The sequence below is a fragment of the Pygocentrus nattereri genome, chromosome 2, assembly GCF_015220715.1.
Source record: "Pygocentrus nattereri isolate fPygNat1 chromosome 2, fPygNat1.pri, whole genome shotgun sequence".
Lineage (NCBI taxonomy): Eukaryota > Metazoa > Chordata > Actinopteri > Characiformes > Serrasalmidae > Pygocentrus > Pygocentrus nattereri.
In genome coordinates, this window is record NC_051212.1 from 39917450 (window position 1) to 39941117 (window position 23668).

The 23668-nt window shown below is 38.8% G+C and overlaps 1 protein-coding gene across 5 annotated transcripts in view; it reads left to right on the forward strand.

The window, feature by feature from the left end:
- Positions 1–23668, forward strand: part of astn1 (astrotactin 1) — a 246924-nt gene that overhangs the window by 169202 nt on the left and 54054 nt on the right. For all 5 annotated transcript variants that reach the window (XM_017718434.2, XM_037545381.1, XM_017718431.2 and 2 more), the window contains 2 exons: positions 3010–3114; positions 5962–6150. In XM_017718434.2, coding sequence (XP_017573923.1) covers positions 3010–3114; positions 5962–6150 — 294 coding nt within the window. The remainder of the gene's footprint in view (positions 1–3009; positions 3115–5961; positions 6151–23668) is intronic.

Sequence of the window (23668 nt, forward strand, 5' to 3'; positions counted from 1 at the left end):
AATTGGAAAAGTAAAATATTTAAACTAGGCAAATTCAGTGTTTTGAGTAACCCAACATTCATCAACCCCCCCCTTAATGCCGTCTTATCTTCTTCCTGAGGATGAGCTGGCTCCACAGCATTACTAGTCTTCCATTAGATTGGTTAACAGAAGTCAGGGATAAGTCCCACTATTCTGTCAATTTCCCTCTAGTCCTCCATTCTTCAGCTCATCCAAGAGTGAAATGGAACATGGGCTACAGCTGTTAATGGGGTTTCATGAGCCATTCGATGGCTGATACCAGCACTTGACACCATAAATCTTCCAGGAAAAGAACTATAAATAAACGGATTTGGCAATGCCACAGTGACTTATGAGCTCTTTTGGCAGACTTAGACGATATGTTTACAGAGATGAGTGCATTGATTTGATATTCACAATTAAGTTGAGCCTACAGCATGTGTTTTGTGTGTGTGTGTGTGTGTGTGTGTGTTAGTCCCATTGGAAGCACATCTGCATGGCCTCCTGTTTTAAAGGACATTGAGTCTGGTTCAGCACTTAGTGTTCCGCCTATACGGCTGTGCGTTCTTTGTTAATGATGCCGCCACCCAAGGCACACTGCCGAGTGGCGGATTCTGTGACTGCAACCTCTGAAGTCGTGTTTGTGATGTGAAGTTCGCTCGTATTAATCATTCTGTCAGACAATGAGAGCGCAGGACCCGAGGGGTAAAAGAGAAGGGGCCCACTGAAAGCCCATGGATTTTTAGCTGAGAAAAGAGGAATAGGGCTGTGTACTCTGTGTTGCGAGCTTGTTATTAATTCTAACAGTGACATGTATTGCACCGACACTGGTGCACGCTCTACAGGGGCAACTGCAGCTCTACCCTTTAGATGGATCTAAGTGAGAGGCACTCAAGGTGAGGATACTGCACGAACAGCGTGTTTAGGGCCTTATTTTTCAAATATGTGCACTTTATCAGAGGGCTGTCAGGCTGGAAGAGTACAGGAGCACAGTGACTCTAGGATAGTACATTGAAACCAAACTCAAATTATACACTGATTGCATGTTTTTCGTTTTTAGTGTGTTCTGGAATGTATATTAATTGGAGCTGTACTGTATAATTTTGTGTTAGCTGATCACATCGCCATCACAAACCTGATATCACAGAAGTGCAAATAACCAGTCACTGAATGTTTTATTGTGTGCTGTGACTAATTGCAGATGTTCTTTGGGTATCTGGATTATATGAGGGCATTCACTTGATCCAACATACTTAATAATTTTGTTAAAGAATACTCCATCGCCAGTCTACAGACTATATTACATTGAAACACTAAGATGTTTTTTAATACATTTGTGAGTGTATTGTAGTCAAGGTAATGTAGTGTTTTGTTTACATTGTCCAGCCCTAACCAGAAATGTGCTGCTCTAAACGCATCCTTTCCATTACTGGAGTGAGAATCAGCCTCATTTGGGAATAGTTTTTCCAGATAAATTTTCACTACTTTTTTGTTGTGCAAATCTAATGGTGTTGATCACATAAATCCAAAATATCACTATTTCACTTTGTCCTCATCATCATTCAGCACTAATATTAAGCAGCTGATCCTATGTGCTTGGGTCATTAAAGATTTTGCACAACTGTTCAATCCAAATTGTAGATTTATTTCTGTACCACTTCAAAGCAGTTTTTTTTTCAGTCCCCATTTCAGCATTTCCATCATTTGCATCAGGGCGTGAAATGAATAAAGAGCAATATCTCATTGCCAATACACTATAATGCAGAGTGGAATATGTTTCTACTTCTGGAGCCCACTGGAATGTGCACAGATTTGGAGAAATGTCAGCTTGAATTTGTGATGCCATAAACTCAAATCTGAGGTCACCACAGGATGCGTTATGGCCCATGCGATCTTCCACATGTGTTAAACATGACAGCAGACTTAAATTGATGTATGGTTGTGATTTCTCACGTGGCATGGCGAGGCTGACAGTTGCTATAGGAGACATGATGATTGATCACCTCGGCCGCTCTTACATATGGTGATGTGTGGGCTCTAAGCTTGCGGTAGAGCTGTGGGCAGAACGACGACGGCGCTCATCTTTTATGGAGATCCGGATGATGAATGACAATAGCCTCTTTGTTTTTCATTTACAGAGATTTGTAACGCCACTTCTTCCATTAATAATGTGTTATCCTCAATGGACTATGGCCAGTCAGTGTCCAGGAATCACTGTTGGCAGTGTTATCACTTGATGGTTAGAAATCAGGGTCAACCCAAGGCCAGAGCAGAAGTTTACTAGTATTTGGAATACTGAAGGATTGATTCTTTTTAAATCTTGATTTATTCTGCCGGTAAGTGCTTTGTTTTGTTGAAACAATGAGAAAAGGCTTTCCAGGCAAAGATAATGCTTGATTCTAGCCCTAAAAACGATTTCTGTTGGAGAATCCACAATGGTGGGGTAATCTAGTTTTATGTTTAATCTGCACCAGAGAAAAAAGATCCCTCAAGGTGTTTATTAGCTTTTTTTCCATTTCTCTGTTTTGCTGATTTTAGAGTCCGGGCAAAAAGGACAAGAGCCACTTTGAATCCCTTAAACTTTAAGTACGTTCTCATGTGGCTGAATGCAAATATGGCGATTTTCAAGTAGCGGCAGATCAGGGTTTGATTCTCAGGGATGCAGTCAAGTGCCTGCATGAAGAGCTGAACCAATCAAGCAAGGTTACGGCTAGCAGCTGCTCCTGCATTTCATTTTCTCTCCCAAAATTAAAGGGAAAAAAGAAGGATGCTTTCTAAGGTTGTGTGGCTAAGCATGAATAAAAGAGTATTCAGAAATAGTACTGTTTGTTCTGAATGTGCATAGTATATTGCGTATTTTTTACAGGCAGATCCCAGCTAAGAAATGTTTTGTGTATATAATGGAGTTAGTCGCGGTTTGTCAATCAGCAGAAGTATTGCTTGTGTTCCTATAACACATTACAAAATGTATCATGTGGAGCACTAACAGCTTGTTCTGTTGTCTTTCAGGGATGGTAAACTACAGTGAGGTGTCTGGCTACCCACTCGTCCAGCACTGGAAACTTCGTTCCATTTTGTACCATGTGAAGCTCAATCAGTGGGTCCTGTCTCAAGGTAAAACACTTGTCCATTTTCTCTTCAGTCCTCCTGTTCACCTTTCTTAGCACCAGCCAGGCACCATGCTCAATAAGGGCCATTTCTCAAGACTATTAGCGTATGCTAAAACAGTTTGCAATTTCTGGGACTCGGCCAGTGATCAGAGCAGAATAAATGCTCATAGCAGTCAGTGGTTTTCTCAGTAATTTTACTGTAGCCTTTTTTTCCGTTTATATGCTAAATGAACTTCTGCCTGCTAGTTAATTGAGCTCCATGTCATTTTGATGGCATGGAGGAGTCTTGAGACTATTGGCCGTCTCTCTGAATGTTGCCCCATTAGGTTTCTCTTCCTTTTTCTGGTCTGGTAGGCTGACATCTTCTTGTAATGTTAGGCTGAAGAGATTTCACCATGCTTTCTAAGTCGGTTAAGTGCTGATGGGTAGTTAGTGAAGCAAAGCTTCTGTAGAATCTAATATAGCCACCTGATGTGTCAGAGCTATTTTGCAGTCTGTTTTAGACTGTGAGCTTTGGCTAGGGGTAGAACACAAAAGACTTGCCCTCAGACTGAATTTACCAGGTGTATTATATACTGTTCAGTGCCAAGAACTAAAAGAACAATTTGTTCTTAAACGACTAGTGTGGTTAATTTGTTTAGAGTATATCATTCATTCACTGTCCATATGCTTTATCTCAAATGCAATTTTAAATAGTAATGCCTCTCTCTTAACAAATGGCGCAATGGCCTTTAAATTTTTATTTCCTCGTTCTCATCACCCACTGTGGTTCTCCTCTGTGCTTCTCTCTTCCTATTAGTATTAAAGTTATTCATTTTTCATTCAACTCATAAGAGGGACTATGCACACATATAGTTCTTATTATAAAGTTCTTTTTATCACCTCTGTTTCCTCTTACTTTTTGGCACTTTAGTCCTCTGCTTCAAGTGCACCATGTGTGTAGGGGAGCACTGCTGGTCAGGAGAGGCGGAGTAGTAATGTCAGTACAATGTGTTGATAATGGCACACTGTCATACGCTCAACCACAATGACCAGCACTTTCAACAGCATAAGAAAAAAACATTTAGGGGTGGGCACTGAAGAGCTGATTCAGGGTGTTATCTCAACACAAACAATGTTCTTACTAAACAGATAAAGCAACATCATTGGACAGCTAAACACGGAAAGAGGAAAGCACCAACCACCAGTTCTGTTACGTCAGCTAACAGGCAGCTGCTCTGACTAGAATCGTGCTGAGTGATGGGACGAGATGGGGCCAACACTTAGAAGGTTGTACCACTAAGGAGCCCCCAGTAATAAAATACATTTATTATTGATATTATTGATGATCCTAGAAAATACCAGGATTTAAATTCAGTGGTGGACAGTAACTAAGTAAATGTAATTCGTTACTGTACTTAAGTAGTTTTTTCATATATCTGTACTTTACTTAAGTATTTCTATTTTGGGTGACTTTTTACTTTCAGTCCACTACATTTCAAAGTCATCTTACTTTTTACTCCACTACATTTTGAGAAATCTGTCATTCCTTTTGGTTTTTGTGTGTATAAAAATGTAACATGTCAAAACAAAAGAAGTGCAAAGCAAGAACACCAATCAGGGCACAGTGGTCACTTTGTTCTGAGCCAGTGCAAGCACACGGTCCAACATCAGTGCAGCAGCGTAAAAATTTGGGAGCACATATGTCACCTAAATGATGGAACTAACCTAACTTTGTGTAAATAGACCACAAGATAGAAATATGTACACACAAGCAGTTGTGACTGGCATGTTTCTTTTTTTCTGAATTCATATAAACACTTTCATTTTATAGTAAATTAGTTTGTTAGTTTATGTTTATGAACAGACACCTACAAATCAATATAGTAAAGGAAAACATATTTGTGATCCTGAGTTTAAAGCCAGTTTTTATTGAACTTGTAATTAATTTAAAAAGTAATCTTAAACTGAAACTTTGCTTGTTTGTAAAAGTGATTTCAGAGCCACTCGGTTCTCCCTGATGGAAACAGTTTGCCTTCAGTGTTTTGTGCTTATGATCATTTTAATAGACGTCAGCGTCACTAATTAATGACGTTCTATTAAAAGACTGGTTACCAAGAGAGACACTGGAGAATTTTCACCTAAAATGAGTTCATGAAGCAAGTCAAAAATGATAACAGGACATTAGAGTCATAATTAATCTTTTAGTACTTTTACTTTCGATACTTAAGTACATTTGAAGGCAAATATTTTTGTACTTTTACTCAAGTTGAGGTCTAGAGTAAGGACTTCTACTTTTACTGGAGTAATGTTTTACCTTGGGTATCTCTACTTTAACTCAAGTACATGATGTATGTACTTCGTCCACCTCTGTTTAAATTTGAGTTCATATGACCCACTTCTAATCTCAGATGGCTGGTGTTGGATAAGTCTGAATTAACATACGTATTTGTTATAATTCCCTCTGGGTTTTGAAATGCTGTTGTGATCAGTAAATAAAATTCTCAGTCTGATCACATGCATCTGGGTGTTGCCAAGTGCAAAACTGGAACCCACACACATATATTAGCTTCTCCTAGGTTTTGTTGTTTGTCTATTTGTTTAGCTATTTCTCTTATAGCTCTTTTTTAAATTTTACATTTATCACTAAAAACTAAACTTTTATGAACAATTTTTAATCTATGCAGTGCTGTACTTTGCAATCCTTCTAGCAGTGCAATTAGGCAATGAGCTACTGTACAACATAACTGTGGAATGAGAAAACACTTGATAATTTCTCAGTCATCAGTATCTGACCATCTTATTATTATATTTAGTTTTCTCTCTTTCTTTGTCTCTTTCTCTTAATCTGGTTCTGTCTCTCTACCTCCAGCCTTCAGTTCAGCCATCCGGTCTTTGGATGGTGCCACCCTGCGCAGTGATTTTGTGTCTATTCTGAAGGAGTTTGGTAACCATTATATCCAGGAGGCAGTGTATGGCTTCGAAGAGTCTTGCACCATCTGGTACCCCAACAAGCAGGTGCAGCGCCAGCTGTGGCTAGAGTATCAGGACATCAGCAAAGGTGAGCTGTCTGTATTATAGTTCCTGGTCGGATTGGTTTCCTGCCTTGCTTTGATTACTGAGTTGTTGTTAGTCTTAAGATACTGTATCAGTATGTTAGGCCAGCTTACAAGCTATATGAACTGCAAGGTTCACACTGCTAAGATTCACACTATGGTTTTAGTGATTTATACAGGACTGAACATAAATACTACTGTTCCAGTAACCCACAACACTGTGTGAGCATCAGTCATCAAGTGTGTAAGCAGCACACTTTACATTAAAAGGCTTAGATAAATTGAAATAATCAGGCAGATGCACCTAAAACATCACTGTTGAAGAATTGTATAAGAAATTCTTGTGGACTACAGGAATTAGATGCGTGTTACTGTAATACATTTGATCTACTTCTCAGTTATTGAAAAGTGTGAATGCTTCATTTACTGTTGTGATGCAGCAAACTAATGAATGGACAAACATTGCCTCAAAAATTATCTATGGACGAGGCTTGACATTAAATGTTTTGCTGCACTTCTAGCTATGACTTGAAAGGCAGGTCTTGACAAGGAGATTGAGAATTGGCCCACTTAAAGCCAGTCATTTGGTCCGTAGTTTGGTCTGAGCATAGACTCGCTCCTTCTCTGAGTGAGGAAAGTTAAACCCCAGCTTCACTCATGGGAGGTAAGCAGCAGCTGTTTAGTCGATAAAGGAAGGCTGAGGCAGATGTGGGGCGTTAGGCTTTCCACCTGAACCTGAACCCATGCCAGCTTGCCCTTGTCCTCAAGAGACATTTAAGCTAGCCCAGCCAGCTTCAGGTTGCCTCTGTCCATGCTTGTTAGGTGAGAGGGTAAGGGCAGAAAAACCAAAAGTGGGCCTATTCATATCAGAGCTTTGATTGGACCTGAAATTTTGAGTGGAACCCCAGAACATTTCAACTCAAACTGACCACAACCACTAAATTGAGACATAATACAACTTGCAACTTCAATCCTAATAAATTTGTAATGATTTTGCAGCTTTTAAACTTCAGAAACCCCATAGGTTTGTTCTTTTTGTGCATCATGTCAAATATTTCTGAAGCGATGACAGCTATAGAGTAAAAATGATTTAGATAATTATTTTAAAATTATTTCTAATAATGAACTTTAAACTCAACTGACAATATTGGAGAAATTATCGGACCTGTGAATACACTGCAGGCAAGCAAATATTTCAAGCTCTAAATTTACACATTAAAATGACTCTGGATAAGAAAAAAGGCATGCATCAGAGTCCTCTTTTGCTTAATGCAAAGATACTCTAAAGTCTGCTTGTAGAAGTCCACTATGGCCAATCTGCATGAAGGTAAATGTAGAAAAAGTACGATGAAATCAATCAGTCATTGCTTCAACAGCTAGAAGAGTGATCAAGGTTGTCTAGCTCTTAGATGCATCTCTCTAGCGTTTGTCATTTTGATGAGTGAGTGTTAAAAGAGCAGTAAATAAAATAAGAGTGTAGGTGCTTCAGAACTGGTCTTTCCCTTTTGTTACTGGGAAAAATGTGACCTGAGTTGCTGTATCTTTATTGCAAATCAGCTCTGTGGCAAATAGAGCACATTAGAGCATTTGCACTTTTTTTCCCCCACTTTTTCTTGAAAGAGAAAACGTTGAGTAAATTTAACTCCCTGGCCACTCAAAATGTTCAGTTTTGTTGAAACACTGACCTGCCAAGCCATCCGTCTTTTCACTTGTAGTTTTCGCATCTTTGAAAAAGGTGGATAAGTAATGACCCTCCTTCTCCCTGCTGCTTCGGCCCAGTAACTCTCGTACCATTGTTTCCTTTGGTCCAATCGACCACATTGCTTTCCTCCCAAGGACATTGCCTCACAATTCACAGAAACGTTCACGCTTCTGAAGGATGGCCTTAAATGATTGAGTTTTCCTGCCTACCTGAGAACTCCATTATTCTTCATTTCACCAGCCTCTGACTCAGCCACGGACACTATTACACCATTAAATTCGGCGTGCAATAGGCAAGTTTAAGAAAGTGGCACAGGCAGGGTTTTTTTGGGTTTGGTTTATATTTTTCTTTCTTTCTTTCTTTCTTTCTTTCTTTCTTTCTTTCTTTCTCCACTGTTATTTCTTTATCATTTTAGTATTGTCACTGACATTTTGTGGATATCTTTTAAATTAAAGGCATCCATCCTGCTGTAACAGAGAGGAAGCCAGAGACTGAGGTATTGGGGTATAGGTTGAGCCAGCATCTGCAGAGAGAAAGACAGAATGAGAGGAGGCAGGCAGGCAGGCCTTTTAATTCCTCCAGTGCCCCAGTAAAAGGTCCTGCTCTTTGGGTGTCGGTAATGAGCTCACTTGAGACTTGGCTGGAGATTCGTGCTCCTGCCCTCACCCCAGATAGCAAGAACCCTTCTGAAGCAGCTCCGCAGCGCCCAGGCATTTCAGTGTGTTTGGAGGGAGATGCTTTCCACAAGCTTTATGCATATTCATAAATCAGTTGCGGGAGAGATATGGGAAAACTTCTCCTGTTGCATAAGCAGAAAATTATGCAGAAATAGTCTAATTAGTATTTAGTAAAGTAATAAGTAGAGAGGTTTCACATTTTTGTCTCGCATTAGGTGCTGTTTGTTGTCGTAGTCGCTTTGGAGGCTCTAATTTTCTTATTATTTTAATTACTTGATTGGGCATATTTGTTTTTACAATAGCTAATGCAGATAGTGTTTTTGTGTGTGTGTGTGTGTGTGTGTGTGTGTGTGTGTGTGTAAAAGCATATCTATATGCATGGTAAGCTGGATGGGCTGACTTTAGTTCTGCTGTTATATGATTGCATATTTAAGTTTTGTTTTTTTTGTTTGTTTTTTTAACGCTTATGTCTTGACATGAGTGCCTTTTGTTTGAGTTGCTTAATAACTGGTGCAAGTTCCTAAAATTGACATCACCATGTAAATGTAGGAATTGTCAATCCTGCTAAAAGTGGAGCTAGTCAATAACACAGAACTTTCTTTTCATTTGTCTGTGCTTGTTTGTGTGTGGGTGTGAACAAGAAGGCTTATGTGCATCAGTTGAGTTGTTTTGAGTTGAATTGTTGGAACTAGAGTTTGTCTTTCCCTTATCCAGTTTGCGAATTCACCTTAAATAAACAGTAGCTGTATGTGTAACAGTAATAACTCCTGTCATCACTTATCTGTAAGGTGTCTGTTCGTTATGCAGCTTCAGCCCTGCTCTTTTATTGATGGCTGGCTATTTATGGCTGGCTAATTATTCTTTCAAGTAATGGACTAAGACTACAAACGGACTCCCTATACGACATCGATTCTAAAACTAGTTTGTAGTGCTGGACAATTTTTAAAAGAACGTTTCAGTGTTAAACAAACTGATGATCATGCTAAAGCGAATCAACTCAGTAAACCCTATTTCAGTTTGCTGAATGGATAGATCTTCTATATAATTCTCTATCAACTCCACAATGTTATTATGCACAATGTAAGTGCAAAGTGTAGACAGATGTATAAAGTTGTATCCTTGAAAATATGTTTCAGACTGTCAATATTATTTTACAAAATGATTAGTATGTTTTTGACAAGAGGATTGAACACATACCATAAAAATGTGATAAAAAACTGTACAATGTATGTTGTAATGTAACGGAGAGCGAGGAGGCTGATGCATATGCGGGGATAAGCAAGATTTATTAAGGGCAAATCCAAAATCAGGCTCGAGACAGTCCAGGGTTATAGATCCAACACGAATTGATCAAGTGGCAGACATGACAAACAAACCAGAATCCAACATACAAACAGTACAAACACCACAGCAGATAACACCAACTGCAAACATACATCAAACAAAGACCAGTCAAGACAAGGGGCAAAAACAGGGTTTATAAAACAGGGGATAACGAGGGACAGGTGAAAACAATCAGGGGCGGAGTCAAATAACAAGGGGGCTGAACCAAAACAAACGCACATGGAAGACCAAAACAAAAAGCACATGTAGTGGGAGGAGCCAACCGTGACATGTACATAAGTCAAGCTGCTTTGGGATGTTAGCCATCACAATACTGATATCAAAGAAATCAGCTAAATGGTCCTGAGCCCTCTAAGTCACTGAATTTATTCTTTGCTGTAAGTGTCCTGACTAGTCACAGATGTTCTTTGCGTGTTTGATTCAATCACAGCATGTACGTGAGTCAACAAATGTAAATCAATTATGTTTGTAGATGGAGAATGCAGGCCAATCTTTAATTGTGCCACATCAATGGTTAATCAGTGTGTTTTTGGTATACACTGCAAAGCAAATTGCCATCATAATATATAGCAGTGTAGTAGCAATGTGGTATTGTTAGTCTGCACCCCTAAACCAGGATGTCCAGCGGCCTACCTCTGTAGTTCTGCATGGCTCTCGTTTTCTCCCATTACATGCTATTTCTTAGAGCCAGGTCGGAGGCTAACGGCTGAGCACAACCCTGCTGCTGCAGTGACCACTGGAGCCTGGGGAAACCAGAGAGAGAGAGAGATGATTAAAAGATGGAGGGGGTTGAGGAGTTGCTCTCTTGGCCTTGCCTGCCATGAAGAAACTCCCTTGAGTCCCCCCTCCCATTGCTTGGTTGGGTAGGAGGTGATGAATGCGCACTGTATGTTCAGCTGCAAGACAATTAAAAGTGCAGAGAGCAGATGTCTTCAGTCAGGCACTGTCTTCACAAGCTTTCCGCAGAGGGGAGGGGGTTGACAGGTTAGTGGGATTGGAAAGGTATAAAAAGGTACATGATTGTCAGCAGGTTATCTGGCACTTAAATTGGGTCTGAAGATGGAACAAATGCTAAAAGAATTTTTCTTTATGTATTAAACCAAAAAAAACTTTAAAACAAATGTTTTCACTGTTAGCCAGAAGCAGATCATCCATGAATGCCCAGAACACCCATAACTAGTTTGATTTGCATACTGCTAATATGCTAAGAGTATACACCAGCTTTATTTATGTTCTTTTATTGGTTAGGCCTGAGCCATATTTTTAGTGTATATGCTTTTTTTGAACATTAACTATTTTAATGAAAATCTTCAGCAAAAGCATGTATAAAATAAGAATATAATTCTGAGTAATCCAGCATCTTTTGAAAACTACTTCACGTGTCATTATTACCTTACCTGCTATAACTTAATGCAAACACCTGCATTTATAAGCTTCTTCTGGTGCAGATTCATAAAGACTTTCATGGTAATAGCGCTCCCTGCTGAAAAGCCATTAGAGTGTGAGGGGATTTTCAAAGCCATGGTCAACTGCAAGTGCAATTGTTATAGCAGAATTTTCATAATTGAACTGTTACTCGTGTTTCCTGTTCCATAGACAAGGATCAGAGGAACTTCCTCTCCAAGGCTGGTGCTAGCTGTTCTAGGGTAATATGTCCAGTCACTTTAGCTTGCTTGGACAACAAGCACACTGAAGTGAGCACAGTAAAGCAAGCTGAAGACTTGTCTTGTCTTAAATTATTAGTAAATCCCCTTGGGATCAATAAAGGAATCTGAATCTGAATCTGAAGTTCTGCAGCGCGTTGGAACCTGTTTCTGATACCATGTACTTACGCTAGACGTAATGCAAATTAAAATAAGTTGAAGGGTAAGAGTTGTGTGGTCTCTCTCTCTCTCTCTCTCTCTCTCTCTCTCTCTCTCACAAACAGAAAAAGGTTAAACACTTCTTAGAGGAACGTGAACCCCAGTTTTCCTGCATATTTACAAGCCGATTAATGGTAAATTAGTCCTTTCTAGTTTTGTCGGTTATTTCAGTTATTTCTGAAAACGGCAGTTACTTCCTTTTGAACATTTGCTTTGGTTTATTCATAAGTCATCGATGATGTCTGATTACATCACTTTATCTTCCACTGGTGATTTACTTATAGTTTAATCAAGCTTTTGGGGCAAAACAAATGAAGAAATAGTTGGGTGTACAATATTCTTGCAGTTGTTTAGTCAAAGTGTTTTGTTTCACTGCCCATATTATTTTTGATGTCATATTTGAAAAGTTGGTTCCATAATTATACCAGTCTACTCCATTCCACGACCAAGACATTTTCTAGACCTTTTATATCCCTGCAGTCATAGCTAGTTAGGAATATTATTCAGTATGTTAATAAAATAAATACCAATTTACATGATTAGGACTGAGCCTGTGCTTAAATTACGACGCCTGGTATACTCTCCATTCACACTGATTTGCACATGAAATTTGATCACTTCCTGTGGTGATATTTTGAGAGAAACAAAGGAAGTGAGGGAGGGGAAAAAAGTCCTGCTTCTTAATCGCCCATAAGCTCAGCTCCTTCCTCAAATATTTGTTCTGTAATATCCGCACCTACATGCCTCATCAATTTTAACACTCAGCCTACATGGAAAAATAGCCTAGTAGCTCTGAAAGAGTGAGAGTTGGTGCTGTTATTGGCCAGTCTCCTGAAGAAATTTTTAAGAAAAATATTGCAAGCAGATGCATGCTCCTCACCCTTGTTTTCCCCTGTTGATCTAGTTAGTAGCAGTAGAGAGTTGCAGGCAGAATTTAGGTTTGTTAGAGGGGGCATTAGTTAAAGCTTCTCTCCTTTGTCATTTGGGGTAATGCACTTGTTCTTCAGGTAGAGAGTGCTGCTGGCCCACTCCCAGCAGGATTTAGTAAATGCAAATGAGCTAAAAAGAGATTTGTCCATGAAAAGAGTGACTTGTGGCCTGGATCTGCCCCCCCCCCCCTCTGTCTCTCTCTCTCTCTCTCTCTCTCTCTCTCTCTCTCTCTCTCTCTTTACTTTGTCTCTGGGTTGGTGTGGTCTATTACAAGGCTTCAGGATAACAGTTATACTAGACTGTTTTGTATAGCAGAAAGTGCTGCATCATGCCAGAGCTTTGAAAAATTACCAAGCGGTCAGGTGATGTCATTGTGTCTGTATCAAACAGATGGAGGACTCCTAAGAATCAGAGCTGGTAGGGAAACAGGTGGTTTTTGAGTTGGTACCAGAGCTGGTAGTGTCTGTGACATCAGCTAATGTTTGGAAAATGGGTTTATTTCAGGTGCATTTTCTGAGCTGAGACAAAATTTTTTAAACATTAAACAAACACTCTTTCTGGTTCACTCTTTCTATGCTAGTTCGGCACATTTGATAGTCTAGCACCCAGTTATGTTGATAGTGCCTGCCCAGAAATGGTCCACAAGAAGATTTTTTCCTTGAGTTCAGTCTGGACTTAGGACTAACCCTAACCCTGTACAGACTTAAAATATTGAAATGTGGCTTTAAGGATTTCAAACATAAGCAAATGTTGGATTTCAAACATAAGCAAATCTCTACTAGTTTACCAAAGTTCAGATAGCATATAAGTACTTTTCTTTTTTCCTACAGTATATTGAGTATATTGGCTTTTTCCTGAAATAGCAACATTAAAATAATGACTTGTGGGATATGAGAATCCGGTAATCCTCTATGCTGTTTTGGTTAAATTACTAACAAATTAAAACGGTGCAAAAGAATTCTGGTAGATGTCGGAATAACACATTGTAGTGTCCATAATAAAACTTACTATAATTTCTGTAATCATGCTGCAATCTTTAAAGTTTATTGAACTGGAGAATTAATTTTAAGATGCTGACTACATGACTTAGCTCTTTAAGCTGTGTCTAAAAGCTGACACTTGGCACTTGTGTGAAGAATTTGGCGCTGTGACCGGAGGGAGCAGGTCTGTTGATTCGCCACTACTAAGTCCCAAAATGAAGTGTGCTTTAGACAACACCTTGAACTTCAGAAGAACTCTCTGACATGAATTAATGAGGGTGCATGACACAAATATCATTTACACAAAGCCCTCATAGTTTATAATATATTAATAAAATAAAAGAAAAGGAAATGTGTTTTCCTTTGGATCTTTTTGGATTGGCATCTGATTGGTCTGGTGCATAAATGTCAGACCTTACTGCAGCAAAAGACTGGTATGTTATTTTATTTTAAATATATATATATATATATATATATATATATATATATATATATATATATATATATATATATATATATATCAAATTTAAAAATTTCAAGCAAGCAAACTAGCAAATCATCAAAATTTCATTCCAACTACAGATGTTTCTGATAAATGTTCTGTGGGTCTTCTGAGAAAAGTACATCCACACAGTCTGACAAATGTACAGTTTTTTCATTTGTTAAAAACATTTTTCGGTATGTCATTGAGTAATGATATGTGTTGTCCTATTGCGAATCAAATGGCAAATGTACTGTGTGTCGGTGTCATCATAATATGCTGCTTTGTGCAGCTGTAGTGTGTGTGGGCGTTAGTGGGCTGAATGTGTAGGCGTGTGTTTATGCTGGGCTGCTAAAACAGCTAGCTTGGCTTGGCTAGTGTTCAGAATGAAGAGTGATGAGAGTTACACACCAGGCTTTTCATCAAGGACAGTAGTACTTTGAGAAACGCCTTATCAACACAATCCAGTGCTCTGATTGGCTGGCACTGATCTATGAGCCATTGTTTTAACTCATCATTTGTGGAAATGGATTTTTTTTGTCTTCTGCTTCTGTAGGCAAAAAAGAAGCCTTAAAATATGTGATCTAAGACAGTATTGAGAATTAAGATTAAGGACCTAAGGACTGAACAAAACTAATCATTTTTTTAAACAGGCAGCTCACTCTAATAAATGAGAGACTTCTTTAAAGACTAAAAGTTTTTTGTCCACACAAAGAAATCCAGATATCTGATGAAGCATCCTTTGCCGGAGGACAGGGCAGTGTTGATTTTTGCTAGTTCTGAAGAATTTTAAAACTTCTGAACCAAGCACCCTTCTGATAGAAAATGCACATTTCTCTCATGATTGGAAAAAAACTAATTCTTCCAAGACAAAATGTGTATAATCAAACTACTTAGAACTGTTCATAGGAATCCGTTCATTTATTCTTAAAAGGAAGAATCCATAAAGTGAACTGATGTGTGACGTGAGACGCAGCAGCTGAGCACTGTGCTGTTGTAGGCTTTGTAAAATGAAAACAAATATGTACAGATGTGTAGGTTGTTATTATGCACTACAAGGAATATGCATGAATAAATTACAGTATTTGTGCTTGTCTTCGAACAACAGCCTTACAAATCCTCGCATAAACAGAAATGCAATTAAGATGGAGAGAGGAGGACCAGCATGTTAATAAAGGTTAAAGAGAGACTCAGGTCCATCGTTCGAGGTGGAGGATCACATCCGTGTCACGGAGGTCTGACCACCCTGCAGATTTCCACTAATTTAATCATAATGAGCAGAACGGATTCTTTTCTTGAAATTAACAAGAGGATTTATAACTTTGTGTCCAAAGCCACCTAATGGATGTCTTAATTAAGACAGAGCAGTAAAGACTTGCAGAGTGCAGTGGTCACAGAGGTTGTGGGGGTGTGGAGGAGTAGACCAGGGAGAAATGAAAAATCAAGACAGGTTTTATTTTTTCCGTTTCTGTCTTGGCTTTCTTGCTTCTTTCTGCTTTTAGGGTTTGGATGCAGTTAAATTGCCCCCTGCAGGTAAATGTATGCACTGCAGGGTGGATTTAAAAACTGCAATAGTCCATTCGCTTCTAGGTTGAGGGAGCTTCAGGTGACCCACCAGGCTCTCATTAGAAGCTCTTGATAAATGATTGAAAACGGTGAAGAAGAGCTTTAGTCAGTTGGCTGACAGACAATGGTACAGAATTCCTATCATGTCTTATTTTCGTATTTAAGATGTCCTTGCCTACCCTTGTGTAAACACAGAATACACAATAATGGGATATCCTTTTAAGTCTTGTTTCATGAGTGTGATTTAATTATATAGATGCTTACTCTGAGAGCAGCCTTAAACTAATTAAACATCATGATTCCTTTCAAGCATTCATTGACACTAGTAATGCATGTGATCTTTCAGTAAGTATATTTTGTTTATGAGAAGACTGGAAGAGATGTGCTTGGGGAAAATTAGAGATTATAGGTTCCCTTTCACTACAGGTTCCTCTACACCTGTCTATTGACAAAGATGACATATGCACATGATTGTTTGTATTACCATATTATTATAGCAGTTGGTTGCTAATAATGTAGATTAGCAAAAAAATTAAAAAAGATGATCAAAAGACCTTAAACTTCTTAAAACTAAGAAAATAACTAAAATAGCTCATTAAACGAATCTAATGAAACCTTTTACAGCTTTGAGTGTGTGTGTGTGTGTGTGTGTGTGTGTGTGTGTGTGTGTGTGTGTGTGTGTCTGTGCTGGGAAAGCAAATCAGTTCTTTTTCACACAGCTGGCCACAATGCTAGACTAAGAGTGGGTGTCATATTTCAGACTCCCAGGCACTGCCAGCTGACTACATTAGACCAAGCGACACAGCACTCACACTGCTTTCACTGCCAATCTCTGTGCTATGACAGACAGGCATTCGCTGTGGAGTGTGCGGATGTCTGTAACGACTTAGCACATATCTGAGAAACAGAATTTTGCTATGACACATAGATAAACATTTATGGTATGAGAGCATTCTGTGAATGTGATGCATTTTTTACTACATATAGTTATTGCATTAAAGGTTGATTTTCTTCTTTAGAAAAAATACAACAAAATATTTTTTTTATTCTAGAAACTCAACTACTAAAAGTCTTAGTCTTGACTCGAACTAAATGTGTCCTGATCTAGGTCTTGACTTGGACCCAGCAGTCTACCATAAGACTACCTCAAACTATGAAATTACACATATGGAAAAATGCAGTGGAAAAAAGAAATATGTACACTCACCGGCCACTTTATTAGGTTGGATCCCCTTTTGCCATCAGAACAGCCTTAATTCTTCGTGGCATACTTTCAACAAGGAGTTGGAAACATTCCTCAGAGATTTTGGTCCATATTGACATGATAGCATCACGCACTTGCTGCAGATTTGTCGGCTGCACATCTGTGATGTGAATCTACCATTCCACCGCATCCCAAAGGTGCTCTATTGGATTGAGATCTGGTGACTGTGGATGCTATTGGAGTACAGTATTGTCATGTTCAAGAAACCAGATTGAGAGCTTTGATTATGAGCTTTGTGACATGGTGCATTATCCTGCTGAAAGTAGCTATCAGAAGATGGGTACACTGTAGTCAGGACATGGTCCACAACAATACTCAGGTAGGCTGCGGCATTTAAACGATGCTCAATTGGTACTAAGGGGCACAAAGTGTGCCAAGAAAATATCCCCCACACCATTACATCACCACCACCAGCCTGAACCATTGATACAACGCAGGATGGATCCATGCTTTCATGTTGTTTGCGCCAAATTCTGACCGCACCATCTGAATGTCGCAGCTGAAATCGAGACTCATCAGACCAGGCAATATTTTTCCAATCTTCTATTGTCCAATTTCGGTGAGCCTGTGCGAATTGTAATCTCAGTTTCCTCTTCTTAGTTGACAGGAGTGGCACCAAGTGATTATTTGAGTTATTGTTGCCTTTCTATCATCTCAAACCAGACTGCCCATTCTCCTCTGACCTCTCACATCAACAAGGCATTTTCGTCTACACAGCTGCCGCTCACTGGATATTTTCTCTTTGTCAGAACATTCTCTGTAAACCCTAGAGATGGTTGTGCATGAAAATCGTAGTAGTGGAGCAGTTTCTGAAGTTGTCAGACCAGCCCGTCTGGCACCAACAACCATGCCACATTCAAAGTCACTTAAATCACCTTTCTTCCCCATTCCGATGCTCGGTCTGCACTTCAGCAAGTTGTTTTGACCGCCTCCACATGCGTAAATGCATTGAGTTGCGGTCATGTGATTGGCTGATTAGCTATTTGTGTTTGCAAGCAATTGTACCTAATAAAATGGTCAGTGAGTATGTGTGTGTGTGTGTGTGTGTGTGTGTGTGTGTGTGTGTGTGTGTGTGTGTGTATGTATGTATATATATATATATATATATATATATATATATATATATATATATATATATATATAACCCCAATTCCAATGAAGTTGGGACGTTGTGTAAAACAAAAACAAATTACGATGATTTGCAAATCCTTTTCAACCTATATTCAATTGAATGCACTATAAAGACAAGATATTTAATGTTCAAACGTATAAACTTTAATGTTTTTTGCAAATATTCACTCATTTTGAATTTGATGCCTGCAACACATTCCAAAGAAGTTGGGACAGGGGCAACAAAAGACTGGGAAAGTTGAGAAATGCTCAAAAAACACCTGTTTGGAACATTCCACAGGTGAACAGGTTAATTGAAAACAGGTGAGTGTCATGATTGGATATAAAGGGAGCATCCCTGGAAGGCTCAGTCATTCACAAGCATGAATGGGGCGAGGTTCACCACTTTGTGAACAACTGTGTGAGCAAATAGTCCAACAGTTTAAGAGCAACGTTTCTCAATGTGCAATTGCAAGGAATTTAGGGATTTCATCATCATACAGTCCATAATATCATCAAAAGATTCAGAGAATCTGGAGAAATCTCTGCAAGTAAGCGGCAAGGCAGAAAACCAACATTGGATGCCTGTGACCTTCGATCCCTCAGACGGCACTGCATTAAAAACTGACATCATTCTGTAACAGATATTACCACATGGGCTCAGCAACACTTCAGAAAACCACTGTCAGTGAACACAGTTCGTCGCTCCATCTACAAGTGCAAGTTAAAACTCTGCCATGCAAAGCGAAAGCCATATATCAACAACACCCAGAAACGCGGCCGGCTTCTCTGGGCCCGAGCTCATCTGAGATGGACTGACGCAAAGTGGAAAAGTGTCCTGTGGTCTGACGAGGTCACATTTCAAATTATTTTTGGAAATCATCGACGTTGTGTCCTCCGGGTCAAAGAGGAAAAGGACTGTCTGGATTGTTAACAGCGCAAAGTTCAAAAGCCATCATCTCTGATGATATGGGGGTGTGTTAGTGCCCATGGCATGGGTAACGTGCACATCTGTGAAGGCACCATTAATGCTGAAAGGTACATACAGGTTTTGGAGCAACATATGCTGCCATCCAAGCAACATCTTTTTCAGGGACGTCCCTGCTTATTTCAGCAAGACAATGCCAAGCCACATTCTGCATGTGTTACAACAGCGTGGCTTTGTAGTAAAAGAGTCCAGACCTGTGTCCCAAATGTGTTTCACATTATGACGCGCAAAATACAACATCGGAGACCCCGGACTGTTGAGCAACTGAAGTTGTACATCAAGCAAGAATGGGAAAGAATTCCACCTACAAAGCTTCAACAATTAGTGTCCTCAGTTCCCAAACGCTTATTGAGTGTTGTTAAAAGGAAAGGTGATGTAACACAGTGGTAAACATGCCCCTGTCCCAACTTCTTTGGAAGGTGTTGCAGGCATCAAATTCAAAATGAGTAAATTTTTGCAAAAAAAAGTTTATCTGTTGAACATTAAATATCTCGTCTTTGTAGTGTGTTCAGTTGAATATAGGTTGAAATGGATTTGCAAATTATCGTATTCTGTTTTTATTTATGTTTTACACAACGTCCCAACTTCATTGGAATTGGGGTTGTGTGTGTGTGTGTGTGTGTGTGTGTGTGTGTATGTATGTATATATATATATATATATATATATATATATATATATATATATATATATATATATATATATATATATATATATAGAGAGAGAGAGAGAGAGAGAGAGAGAGAGAGAGAGAGAGAGAGATTCCACATATGCCGTGACCTTAAAAAGTTTGGCTGCTTAAAAAGTTCATTTTGGAAATAAATTCATAAATTATGCATGCTCTGCACTATTTAATTTTTTTTTAGGTTGCAGCTACAGTGAAATCATCTTGGCCTATGCTTTTACATTTATGAATTTAGATTTCAAAATAGTCTTAAACACAAAAGAAATAAAAACACCTTTAGAAAAAGGAGAAAAAACACTGACATATATGCAGAAGCCATCTGATAGGATTCACACCTTTATTTGAGAAAACTGTCCAGACATATGATTAATTGATGTGTTTTACATGACAAATGCACATAATTTTTTTCTGTCTGATTCAGAGTTACTAATTTAGGTTTTTTGTGTCTTATAGCCATAAAATCGTTAGTGAATTTTAGCTGTATATCTTGACAAATTCAACAATGTTGATTAAAAGTATTTGGCAAGCATTTAACGAAAGACTTTGGTTATTGAATGTCTGTATACCACAGTAATATTTATGAGTACAGTAATGGAATGCTTTTGCCAACTGTCAAAGCGTGATAGAAGCAGAATGGATTGAAGTAGGTTGTTTATGTATGACTAATTACTTATTTAACATACATTATGCATAGGCACCCTTCTTTGTATGTCTGTGGCAAGACCATTAATGAAGTATGACCAAAAGAGCACAGTGTAGCCATTGTAATTGCAGGGTAATACTGGGTCAAAATGTCTTTCCATGTTAACAGCTGAGATGAAACCTGCTCTGACCTCACATGTGACTCATTTCCTAGACTGAGCCTTCAAGTTGTGACCTGCAGTTCATTGATTTGTCTTGCATATTTTTACAGAGAAAGGTGAGAGGTTTGGGATATGAGGTGCATGCTGTTGTCTTTCAGCTACGAGTCCATCTTGGGGTGAATGAGCATGGACACATAATGGGCTGTCATTTATAACTTTTAATATAATTTTATAAAATGCTGTATATTTCTTTAGATGTCTTAATTCTTTGAGTGCTAATGAAGTATTCAGTGTCCTTTTTTAATTAGTTCAAGAGCATGATATATGAGCAATAAGCAATGTGCTTTTCTTTTTTGCTTTTCCCTGCTGCACCAACCAAAATGGGATAAAAACAAAAACAACTAAATTAACAAAAAATATCTATAGATAGGACATTGTATACAACAGCAATGCAAATATTGATGGTTTCTGCTGAAGTATTAGCATCTAGTCTACATTAGGGTTGTGTAATACATCAGGGCATAAATCCTACAAGCCACATATGAACAGGTCCTTCCCCGTAGTTTTTCTGATGGAGATGAGGTAATGGGCCTGGACCCTCAAACACACACAAAAAAAAATACATTATTCTGTAGGGAGTGATTGAATGTGTGAGAAATAGGTAAGCAATGGTTCTCAAATATAATAAAGATTCCAAGATCTTTTATATATTGTGCTTCTGTAGGAGGAGTGGGTGATTTTGAAATTAAGAGAATTTGTCTCTGCGTTAGCAGTGAAATGAAACCGATTATATTACGCTGCCTATGGGTTAGGTTTTTGTTTTGATCAGTGTAACGAGGAGTGAGGAGGCGGACGCACATGCTGAGATCAGCAAGATGTATTAAGGGCAAATCCAGGGTTATAGTCTGAACGGTCCAGGTTTAAATACCAATATCTACAAAACAGACAGAGATTCAAACAAAGACCAGCCACCAGACAGGGGGAAAACACAGGGCTTAAATACATAAGGGTAACAAGGGACAGGTGCAAACAATCAAGGACGGAGTCACAAAACAAGGGGCATGAACCAAAACAAGCGCACATGGAAGACCAAAACAAAATACACAAGGAGTGGGAGGAGCCAATCGTGACAGTCAGAGTCCCCAAATTCAGCACACAAACTACTCAACCCTTGTGCTCTGGAAGCTCCTAGTTTACACAAATGAAAGATATTGCCCTCATGATGACACAGGTGGCTTTCAGTTGGCCTCTACCTGATATTTATTAAAGAAATTCACCTTTTCTGTACCCCAGTTTGTTCAGACTGTAAATCATAATGAAATGTGTGAAAATTAAGACTAAAATACATTTAAAAGAAATGAGATAAAGTTATAGACATGCACAAAAAAGGAAAGGGCTCCAAAATAATATCCAAGTGTTTGGACTTCACAGTGACTGTTGTGATCACTTGTGATCAGGAAATGGAAGTTGCATTGAACCACTCACTCCTTAGAAAAGGCTGTCCTACAAAACTCCACATCAAAGCTTGAAGGGAACCTGTGAGGAAAGCCTCTGACAGGCCAAGTCTAGTTGCTGAAACTAAGGGTGCAACAGTTAACAGTGTCAAGATCTCTGCACCCAACTGGCCTGTATGAGAGGGTGTCTAAACAGAAGCCATTAGTGAAGAAAAAATGTGTTGAGTTTGCCAGAAAGCCTCAGTGTCAACTATCTAAAATGTGTGATAAGGTTTTGTGATCAGATGAGTCTAAATTCAAACCGCTTCAGAGGATTGAAAATGCTGCTGCCAGTTCTTACGTGAAGAAGGAACTCACCCTCATTCCTAAATCATTACACTGTCTGTTACAGAATAGAGTTTAAAATACTGTTGCTGGTCTACGAATCAGTGGTGCAGGACCGGCATATTTATTTCGTATGTTGCAGTCTTATGAGTCAAGTAGAACAATCAGCCCATTAGAAGTAGTCAGAGAGACCTGCTGAAGGTGAAGACTAGATATGGGGAAGCAGCATTTAGCTACCATGCTGCTTTTAAATGGAACCAGTTGACAGAGAGCATTAGAAGAGTGACATCATTGGACACTTTTAAATCCAGGCTCAAAACTCAAAGCTCAGTTTATAACACTATAAACACAACATTTTTAGACTCTTTTCCTCTGTATTGCCACATGCAACCTACCTCAATAAACTTAAAGCTGTTATTGCAACAAAAGGCAGTTTTACCAAGTATTAGTCTTAAGGGGTTAAATACGTATGCAAGCAGCATTTTTAGTTTAAAATAAAAAAAGGCCTGCTGACAATTAATATAAGGATAAGGAGAAGTACTTTTGCAAGGCACGATATATACAGTTATAAGCAAAAACTTGAGTACATACACTTTTGAAGTGAAAAAGTAAACTCAAACTCTGCAACAAACTATTTTTAGTTTTGCACATAAGCCTAGTTACTGTATATTTAAATAACTTGTGGCATGTGCAGAAGTTTTGACAGCCTTCCAGTTGTAGAATCTCACAACTTCATTAACTTGTTAAGCCAAAATTTACTTGTTAGGACTAGGTAGATGAGTCAAGGTTTGTCGTTAGGAATTGTGACTTGTCACATCTTGTACTGACACTTAGCAGCCACGGACTCCTCTAATCAGCTGACTGAGCATCTGAAAATGTAGTTAATTGATGCCTGCAAAGCAGAGGAAAGGCTATAAAAAATATGAAAGCACTTCCAGCTCACAGCTTCCACTTTCTGAGACGTCATTACGAAACAGCAGTTAAGCAGAACCATGGAAGTCAAGGCAAAATTTGGAAAACCAAGAAAACTCTCAGATAGAGACTTCATGAATGCTGGCCAGAAAAAGGCACAGCAAAACCCATATGACACTAAAAATCCTGCAGGAACGTTTAGCTATCATAACAATGGTGGTGCACCGGTCTACTGTGTAGTGCTGCTTGCACAAGCATGATCTGTATGGAAGAGTCACCAGAAGGAAACCTTTCCTGTGACCTCATGACAATAGTTAACATCTGAAGTCAGCAAAACAATAATCCAGAGACATTTTGAAAATGTTCTGGTAGCTAATGAAGTATAAGTGCCTCTTTGCCTACATTAAAAGTCACTAAAGGTATATTTAAAGAAAAAAGGCAGT